The sequence below is a fragment of the Octodon degus genome, unplaced genomic scaffold (assembly GCF_000260255.1).
Source record: "Octodon degus isolate 3935 unplaced genomic scaffold, OctDeg1.0 scaffold00221, whole genome shotgun sequence".
In the NCBI taxonomy this organism is placed as follows: Eukaryota; Metazoa; Chordata; class Mammalia; order Rodentia; family Octodontidae; genus Octodon; species Octodon degus.
This window is the reverse complement of record NW_004524797.1, coordinates 457,051-467,870: the sequence shown is the minus strand read 5'-3', so window position 1 is coordinate 467,870 and position 10,820 is coordinate 457,051. Positions and strand designations below refer to the sequence as shown.

The following is a 10,820-nucleotide window of genomic DNA, read 5'->3' as shown; positions in this document are numbered from 1 at the left end:
TGGAGATGGGAAGTGCTTTCCACATTTGTGTAATGACACAAGATAAGGAAGAGCAGAGGTCCTCAAGGCAAATAACTTCTCTATGCAATACAACACAGAAGGCTCATGCAGGGGCTGTGCTTAGTTTGATCTGAAAGTCCAGAGAGTAGCTAGTGATGGAACACCTTTCAAACAAGAAAACATAAAAACCCCAAGAAAAGAAAAACTCAATTCCCCACCTTTAAACAACTGACTTCAGAGTATACTTGCAGGAATATGTTTTAAAGATAGAAGAATTTGTCTTATTTTGCTACTTACTGCTACTTTCATCTCCATACTTGTAAATGCAGGTTGGATTTGCAGGACATAGAGCTGAGAAGGTAGGAGGAACAATATCTAATATACGCTGATGGTAAGACAACCTACAACACAAAAAGAACAGGCTTAGACAATCTCATCAGTTTCATTTTTTTTTTTAATAACATTCAGCTTATCTGGAAAGTCACAACTGTTAAAACCCTTAACTCAGCTGAAAAGCAAGAAGTATGTGAGGAGGGGAAAAGTCCTTTAGGCTTTTGTGTAAGCCCGCATATTGAAGCTCAGGACTATTTAGAAACTTTAATAGGTTTGGGCCAGGGAAATAGCTCAGTGGCTTAAGTGCCTGGCTGGCAAGTGCAAGGTCCTGAGTTTAATCCCTGGTACCACTCTCCCCACTGCCCCCACAAAAAAAACAACAAAAAGACCCTTACTGGTTTGCACTGAGATGAGGGCTAGTGGACTCACAAGCCTGGTGGCCAAGGATGTGGGGTGGTGATGGAATGGAATGGAGGAGACATACTACGTATCGTTGGGAAATTAGTTGTAGTGCATAATATAGACAAATAACAGGACCTAAGTTTCTCACTGCTTGAGAAGGCATTTAAAAATCACAGCAGAGAAAGGGTAGAAAAAAAGTTGGGTTGGAATTGAAGAGATGGAAACATACAGTTAATATATATTTATAAACCATATGTATGTATCTATGTGTCAGCCCAAAACAGCCTAGAGACAGCCCAATAACAATGAGTGTATCAAGGGCCCACCTCTTGGTTCCTAAATATTATATTCTATTTCTAGAAACTAGAGTGCTTAGAATAGATGATTTCAGGGCACAGACAAGGAAATATAACACACACTTGGAAAATCTTACACCAGAAATTAGGATATGCTCAGTGAATATATATATGACAATAAGGCTTTCAGGGGCTCCCAGTGGGGAAATCTGGGCATTGAAATGATAGTCACGGTTTATAACATGATTAAAAAAATGCATTAGTTGCTACTGACAAAGGAATAAATACATGGGAAGAAAAGATAGCTCTTATAGTATAATATCAACTACTAAGGTAGAAAAAAATAATAGGAAGAGAATCATCACTTGAGAATCAACATAGTGGAAGCTGGTAACAATTTTTACTCTAGAGGTGAGCTATACAAACTCAAAATATCTCCCGTGAAACAAGGACAAAGAGAAAACTGAGGAAGTTAAGGTGGAGAAAACTGGAACACACACCAGGTCACCACTACTAATACCACCAAAGGGCTCTCTGAGAGTTGCAACACATGCAGAGAGGAGACGGGGGAGTGGGCATTACAGAAAATATGGTAAAGTGCTAGTAACTAGGGAATCTAGACAAACAATATAGAGTTCTTTGTATTATTTGGGCAATTTTGCTTAAAATTTGAGATCATTTTATAGTGTATTTTAAAAACTGGCTTAATTCACACAAAATCTATATGGTATGGCTCATTAATTTTTCACTTTTAAATCTTGATTAAAATGTGACAGAAGATGGGCAAAGACCCAGATTTTAAAAATAATACACTGAACATACATATCACAAATATGGAGATAAGAAAAAAAAAAAATCCTCTCAGTAAAAGCTAAGAAACTTAATCTAAGGCAAAAACACAAAGAACGTACCTCATACATTTTTCTAAAACTTCTCTTACAAACTTTGGTTTGGGGCTTTCAGGATCTTGAGCCAGACAATCTGACCTACGGGAGAAATGTAGTTTTTACAATAAGTTCTTGCACATAATCTGCACTTATACTCAACCTGTATTAACTAACACTTTGCTTCATTATTTCATTTATACATAGTAAACTAAAATCAAAGAAACTAAATATTTTAAACAATAAAGATTACTTTGAAGTTACAGCTTTAACTCATTCATTACAGGCCCGTAATTCATATGTCTAGCTGCTGGGAATCTGATTTAATTTGTATGTCTCTCTACTGGTGGCTATGATTTAATTTTAATTATTAAAAAGACTGATAAAAGGGAATAGATCCACTTGTACCACCAACGGTACAAGCCACTCAATGAGACAGTTATCATGTACCACTGGTGATTCAAGCTGGTGGGAATGTTAAGTATTTTAACTCTTTAGAAAAGAGTAAAACACATCACACTTACCAATCTTCCCAGCTCCAACGAAACTGAAAGTTACTTAAATGATGAGAAAACCAATTAATAAACCTACAATGAGACAGGATGGGCACAAAAGGTTTTCATTTAGAACAGGAACGGATATAATCACTTAAACAGATGAACCCTTTTTTAAAAAAATGTATTTGGGACAGTCTCACTACACAGCTCGGACTTAAGTGATTCTCCTGTCTCAGCCTCCCCAGTGCTGTGATTACAGGTGTGCACCATCACACCCAGTCTCAGGGGCTGGCTCAGTGAGCCTGGGGGTGGGGTCAGTGCTGCAGGTAGTGCTGGGGATTGAACCTACGTCCCTGCACTTCCCTAAGCAGGAACTTAGTCCGCTAAGCTATCTCACCAGCCCCTAGATTAAATCCAATTTTATGATAATACACAAGACTCTCCCCTTCTTCCACCTGTAGCTATATTTTCTGCAACTTACTCATTTGCTGTCTCACTTCTAACAGTGCTACCTTTTCTTTCTTTCTTTTTTTTTTTCTTTGTGGTCTCAGGGTTCTAACCCTATCCCCTTTCTCCCAAGGCAAGTGCTCTACTACTGAGCTATATCCCCAGTCAACCTTTCATTTTTTCTTGGTGAGTAACAGACACAATTTTGAGTACATGTTCTGTGCAGGGATCTAATACATATTTATATAATTTAATTCTGACAGCTTCCAAAGACTATTATTATTATTTTTTTTTTTTTGCGGAACCGGGGATTGAACTCAGGTCCTTGAGCTTGCCAGGCAAGTGCTTATTCCACTGAGCTATCTCCCCGGCCCCAAGACTATTATTTTTTCCATAAATTGCTGACATCATAGAAAAAAAAAAAAAAGAAATGACAGAAAAAATTTACAAATGGCAGAGCCAGAGTATACTGTTATTATTGAACTATGTTTTCTGCACCACTAATAGACTATACTATTGATGTTCTCCTTTCCTATCTCTGTTAGATACATTTTAATATAACATACAATGCTGAGAATTTTACAAGGGCTCCCAAAATATGCTGAATGAATGGCACAGTACAGATACCTAACACAATGTGTATTTTACTGAAGGGGAAAATCAAGAGTTAGCTTTCATTGGTTCTTATGCTATGTCAATATTCAATTTGCCTTTGACACTACTATTGTTGATAACATCATTGTTATTGCCAGGGTGGCATAATTGTTGCCATTAACTGGTTTTACTATAGGCCAGTAAAACTGGTTTGACATCAACAATACTGTAGTTCATTTCCGGAGAACTGGATGTTAGGCCAATTACTGTGTACCCTCTCCTCCTCAAATTAATCAAGGTAACCAGATCTCAATAGAGAAAAAAGCCTACTGATAACCAAGGCTAGAGTGCATGACTAGAAAGCTGACACTAGCTACAGAGCTCTCCCTTCTAGCCACAAAGACTTTCCACTGTAATCGACCTATAACCCTCAGCACAAAACAAAACCAATAGAAACAAGAGAAAATAAAGTAACAAAATGCTTCAAAAAACTTCCAACTCCCAAGGTTGGATGTGGTGGCACTCGTCAGCTCAGCACTGAGGAGGCTGAAGCAGGAGGATCACTCCAAGTTTGAAGCCAGTCTGAGCTACAAAGTGAGTTTAAGGCCTGCCTGAACTACATAATAAAACCCTGTCTCAAAAAGAGAAACAAACTGCTAACTCCCCCAAAGGTTGCCTATGGGGCAGGCATGGGGAGGAAATCAAAAGCCAAACAAATGAATTACATGGAATGATAAAAGAAGATAAAACCAGGTTAATAAGATTCTCAGTAAACTCAAAGACTATATAACTGGACAGAGGTGGACTTAATCAAATAAAAGTGATCTGGGAGCTTATGTAAGACAAAACACCTAGCTACATGAGCACAATAAAACAATAACCAGTTTAATGAAGAATTCATGAAAAGGTACTAAACAAAAGCAGGAGAGAAATTCTATTGAAAGTAGAGGTAACAGAAGTGGCCAATGTTGAGGAAAAAGTATCACAATTGGAAGATAGGCCTGATATATATGAAAAGAGATCTAACACCTTTTGGATCTCTTTTTCTAAGTTTTTTAAAAATTGTAAACCCATTAGAATTACACCAGACTTCCTCACACAAGTCTTAAAGGCAAGGCATGCCTTTAAGTGTTGCAAGCATTGAAAAAAACCAAATTACAATCCACAGTGATATACACTGCAAAACTGATATAGAAGTAAGGTCTTTCAGTGGCAAAGAGCAAGAAACTGAGGACCATAACTCCAAACCATAACTCCAAAAACTATCCTCAAGGAAATCCTAGAAAGAGAAAATGAAGCCAGCAATGCCAAAAACCCTAATGGAATGACTATACCAGATAGGGTAAACAGTGAAGTAGGGGACTGGCGAGTGTCAACAACAGGAAAATTATGCAATCATAGGAATAAGTCAACACCTTTTAGTAATAACTCTCTATGCAAATAGTCTCATCTCCCCAATTAAAAGACACAGATTGACTGACTGGATCAAAAAATAAAGCCCAATAGAATGATGTGTACAAGAAACATTTAATTAAAAAAGAAATTAGCAGACTAAATATTGAGGAATGTCAAACAACAACAGGACCCTGAAAACAAGCAGGAGGGGACATCCTATTTTCAGATAATGTACACTGCAAGCCAAACCTGATGAGAAGAGACCAAAGCCACTACAAAATGGTTAAGGGAACAATTCAAAAGGAAAAAATAACAATTATAAACACATGCACACCAAACATCAGCACTCTGACTTCATAAAGGAAACACCACTGAACATAAAAAAGATCAGATAAACATCAACACAACTATAATGAGGGACCTCAGTACTCATTATTGCAAACAGATCAACTAGACCAAAACACAAAACAATGTCAAAAATTCAGAGTTGGATCACACCTTTGAACAAATGAGATTTTTTTTTCTTGCTCCAATGAACAAATGAGATTTAACAGATTATCTGGAGTGTTCCACCCAGCCTATAGGACATGAAACTTTCTCTAAAAAAACCCCACATACTGGCCCACAAAGCATGTTTAAATAGTGTAATAGAGTCGAAATTATCACATGATTTATATATTCTGTGAATATATACGTGTGATAGTATTTTATCAGATCTCTGTGCAATGGAACTGCAAATGAACTGCAAAAGAAATCACAGAAATTATGCAAATACATTCAACAATACATCCTTGAATAAATGACATTTAAAGAAAAAAAAAAAAAAGAAAATCAAAGTAGAAAGTTCCTACAATCAAATGATAATGCCAGTACAACACACCAGAACCTATGGGGAAACAAAAGCATTCTTATGAGGGAAATTTATAGCTGTGCATACCCACATCAGCAAAACAGATAGAGCTCAAATAACTAATGAAAGAACAGTTCAAACCCAAAGTTAGTATATGGAAAGAAATTATAAAGATTAGTGCAGAAATGAATGAAATCGTGTCTATAATAATATTTTAAAAGTCATCGAAGACGAAATATAAGAAATAAAGCCATGCTGTTAAGTTGAGCTGTGGGGGACTCAGGTCAATAATTTCTGACATTGCCAGTTAAACAGAAGACCCAATGCTATTATGGGCTACTGGACTCTTTTAGAATATTTTGCTGAGTTTACACACCTATAATATTCAATAACGGAACTTAGAAAAAATGGGGTATACCTATGAATGTCCATTTTGTATCTGTGTATTCAAAGTGGTTGGGATAGATATATAGTTGTACTCTCTTAATGAATAGAATTGATTTGTTCTAATGGTGTTTGTAAATAGGATCACAAGTCCACATCTTGTATAGCAATTAACCACTGAGAAGAATATATGCAGCATATTATTTGTTGAAACTGTACTTCCGATTTGATTTGAAACTGTCTCATTGCTATCTGTTTATCAATAAAACTTTGAAAAAAAATAAAATTAAAAAAAAAAGTCATCGAATCAGAGCTAGTTCTCCAAAATAAAAGACAATCCCTAGGCTAATTGTACCAAAAGGGGGGGGGGGGAAGAAAAACTCATATGAATGTAATTAGAACTGAATAAGGTGAAATCACAATGGACATTGTGATCCAGAAGATTATTAGTATTTTGAAAACTTAATACTCCAAGAAATTGGAGAATCCAAGAGAAATGGATAGATTCCTAGACATATCTGAATTACCAAAATGGAACCAAGAAGATTTAAAAACCCTGAGTAATCCAGTAACAGACGATGAAATTGAAGTAGTAATAAGAAAAGCCCAGGACTAGACAGATTCACTGCTGAATTCTAAAAACTTCAGGAAGATCTAAACCAAAACTCCTCAAGCTCTTCAATGAAACTGAAAGGGAGGAGTACTGCCAAATTTATTCCTTAAAGAAGTATTACCTCAATTCCAAAATCAGACAAGAACTCAACTGAAAAAGAAAATTACAGACCAATCTCTTAAATGAACACAGCTGCAAAGATCCTCAGTGAGGCACTGGAAAGCAGAATACAGCAGACCATTAAAAAGATAACCTATTATGACCAAGTAGGCTTCCGCTAGGGATACAAAGATGGTTCAACATTTGGTAATCAATAGATGTGATAAATCACATAAACGAAAGAGCAAAAATCAAATGATCATCTCAGTAGACAAAAAGCCTTGAAAAAATCTAAAATCCATTAATGATAAAAACCCTTGAGTAAATACGTACAAAAAGTCCTCGTCTCAATTTGATAAAAGCCAGTTATGACAAACCAAAGGCCAACAATTACATTAATGTTGAAAGCTGAAGCTGAATGCTTTCCCCCCCAAATCAGGAATAAGGCAAAGATGTCCACTACCACTACTCCAGTTCAGTAACTGAACATTAGTACTTGAAATATTAACCAGAGTAATCAGGCAAGAGAAAGGAATAAAAGGAAGATGTCAAATTATCAGTCTTTGCATGAAAACCTTTACACAGAAGACTCAAAAAAATTCCACCAAAAGACTTCTAGAATTAATAACTTAATTCAGCAGTGCATCAGGATACAAAGTCAACAGAGAAGAAGCAATAAAGCAGCATTCCTATACATCAATAATGGCTCCACAAAGAAGTTGGGAAAACACTACTAGTCACAAGAGATCCAAAAAAAAAAAATACTTAGGAGTTAACCTAACACAACAAGTGAAAGACCTTTATACTGAAAAAACTGCAGTACTCTGAAAAAAAAGAGATTAAAGAGGACATCAGAAGGGCTGGGAAGCTAGCTTAACGGCATAAGCGCCTGCCAGGCAAACACAAGGTCTTGAGTTTGATTCCTGGTACCCCCCTCCTTCAAAAAAAAGGACAACAAAAAATGTAAAGATATTCCCTATTACTGGACAGGGAGAAACAGTATTATTAAAACAGCTATACTTTCAAAATTAATACACAGATTTAATAGACTCCCAATCAAAATACCAACACCATTTCTCACAGAACTACATAAAACAATTCTAAAATTTATATGGAAACAGAAGAGACCTGGAATAGCAAAGGGAATCCTGGGCAACAAGAACAAAGCTGGCGATATCACAATCCCAGATTTTGAGTTGTATCACAAAGTTACAGTGATGAAAACATGACACTAGCACAAAAGCAGGTGGTTCAGTGGAACATGAAAAGGACATAGAAACAGTTCCAGGCAATTCAGCTATGTGATCTTAACAACAGGACAAAAACATACACTGGAGGAAAGACAACCTCTTTAATTAATAAATGGCACTGGCAAAAATCTGTTAGGCACCTTCAGAAGTTTGAATCTAGACTCACATCTTTCATCATGTACTAAACTAAAATCAAAATGGATAAAAGATCTAAATATCAAAAAAGAAACACAACCTGTTGGAAGATAAAATAATTAAAGTTCCTGAACATAGTCATATACAAGCACTTTATGAACAGAACCCCAACTGCCCAAAAAATAACATGAAAAGTCAACAAATGGAATTATACTGAATTTAAAAGTTACTACACAGCAAAGTAAACAACCAAAAGAGTGAAAAGAGTATCTACAGAATGGCAAAAAATTTTTGTTAGCTATTCCTCAGAGGACTAATACCTAGACTATATAATGAACTAAAAAAAAAAAAAAAAATTAAGCAACTGAAAAGAACAAAAATGTCTCAGAAATGTAAATTGCCAATAAATCTATCAAAAAATGTTCAACATCATTGGCCATTAAATAAATGCAAATTAAAACAACACTGAAATCCCATCTTACTCCAGAAAGAGTGGCTATCATCAAGAAATTAAATAGGAACAAATGCCATGAGACCATGTGTGCGTGCGTGCATAGGATGAACCCTTCTACATTGTTCACAGAAATGTAAATTAGTACAACTTTTATGGAAATCAGTATGCAGATTCCTCAAAACACTAAAAGTAGAAATTGTATTTGACCCAGCTACTCCCCTCCAAGTTATCTTTCCCAAACAGTTAAAGACATATTTGTGATACACACATATCTATATTTACAGCAGCTCAACACTTAACAACTAAATCTTGGAAAGAGTCCATATGTCCATTAATAGATGAAATTGATAAAGTGGCACTTATACACAAGGAAGTACTAGTTTACCACAAACACAGATAAAAGTGAGGCATCTGTAGGAAAACAGGTATATTTCAAGGCCATAATGTTAAGTGAAATCAGACATGGAAACTTCAATACATTTTCTTTTTTATGAAAAACACGAAGCATAAACAGCAAAATAAAAATAGTGGACAGGACATGAAATAGATGTTTTGCAAATGGGAAGAGGACCAAAAAGATGGCTAGGAGGGGGATGCAATGGGGAGGAAGTGGATGTAAAAAGATTCAAAATGTCAGTAGTGGGGGACAGGGAGATAGTTCAGTAGAATAAGTACTTGCCTGGCAAGCACAAGGTCCTGAGTTTAATCCCTGGCACCGCAAAACAACAACAACAACAAAAAAAAAAATTTGGGGGAGATAGCTCAGTAGAATAAGCACTTGCCTGGCAAGTGTGGGGTCCTGAGTTCAATCCCTGGTACTGTAAATAAATAAATAAATAAAGTTTAAGTTGTCAGCCAGGCATGGTGGCACATGCCTGTAATCCCAGCACTTGGAAGGCTGAGGCAGCATTGTTGTGAGTTTGAGAGCAGCCTGGGCTACAAAGTGAGCTCAGTACCACCCCAAACTGCACAGCAAAACCCTGTCTCAAAAAAAAGACAAAAAAAAAAAAAAAAAAAGATGTGTTATGTACATGTACCAATTAATCAAGATTATGTCATTATGTACTGCAAGTGACTACTAATAAAAATTGTTAAAAATTCTTTAATAAAGTACAATGAGCAAAAGCAACAAATATTCAGTACAGAAATGAGCAATAAATTTACCTGTCTACACATGTAGTGTTCATTGTATCCAAACGCATGTATAACATTTCAGTTGCCTGTGCAAGCTGTGAATCTGATAAGGAAAACTATTCTCCACCCATCTTAAAAATTAAGGTGTGACAGCAAAATAATACAAAACATTTTCTGTAGGTTATTATAACAAATAACTTTTAAGTGTTTTTCTCATGTAGTTTTTAAAAGCTTTAAAGCACCAACGATATACAATAAACCTGACATGTACACAGTGATAAAATCTAGGTCATGAATATTTTCATCACCTTCAAAATTTCTACGTTTCTCTGTAAGCCATTCCTTTCTCTCCTCTTTCCTCTTTCCTCAAATATCTGCTGGCCTACTATCACTATTTTGCAATCTGGAATTTTATGTAAATGATATATTCTATGAACTCTTGTCTGGTATAAATTATTTTTCAATTTCTTCCAATTACCAGCACAGAAACGTGCTTATTTTTATTGCTTGATAATATTCTGTTCCAAAGACATAATAGAATTTGTTTATCCACTTGTGCTTTTTGATATTTTAATCTTTTCTTTATTTTTTTTTTGTATTTTACAGGGTCTACAGGATGTTCAGGGTCTCACTATTAAACTGGACTCGTAGTGATCTGCCTTTTTGCAGCCTCCCAAGAGCTAGGATTATAGGCATGTGCCACCATGCTCAGTCTCAATTGTGGTCCCAGGGCACCCCAGGGGCAGGACTGGCCCAGCAGGCAGGCCTGAGATGGACCACCCCCCACCCTGTGCCTGCAGTTGCTTTAATCTGTGGAGCTATTTGGCCGGCCCCACTCATGCTTTTCAGACTATTACAAATAAAGGTTTAATAAACACTAATGTCATCTTTTCTTCTGAAAATCCAAACTGTCTTTCAAGAATGAAAACAAAATAAAAACTGTTTTAAAAAATGAAGAGAAGCACCGGGGAGATAGCTCAGTGGTGTAAGTGCTTGTCTGGCAAGCGCAAGGTCCTGAGTTTAATCCCTGGTACTGAAAAAAAAAAAAAAAAA

The 10,820-nt window shown here is 36.1% G+C and overlaps 1 protein-coding gene across 2 annotated transcripts in view; it reads right to left on the bottom strand.

Moving 5' to 3' along the window:
* Ncbp1 (nuclear cap binding protein subunit 1) overlaps positions 1-10,820 on the bottom strand; it is a 44,147-nt gene that overhangs the window by 14,566 nt on the left and 18,761 nt on the right. For both annotated transcript variants that reach the window (XM_004645215.3, XM_023705461.1), the window contains 4 exons: positions 9,798-9,862; positions 2,440-2,502; positions 1,943-2,017; positions 298-401 (listed from right to left, as the gene is read on the bottom strand). In XM_004645215.3, coding sequence (XP_004645272.1) covers positions 298-401; positions 1,943-2,017; positions 2,440-2,502; positions 9,798-9,862 — 307 coding nt within the window. The remainder of the gene's footprint in view (positions 1-297; positions 402-1,942; positions 2,018-2,439; positions 2,503-9,797; positions 9,863-10,820) is intronic.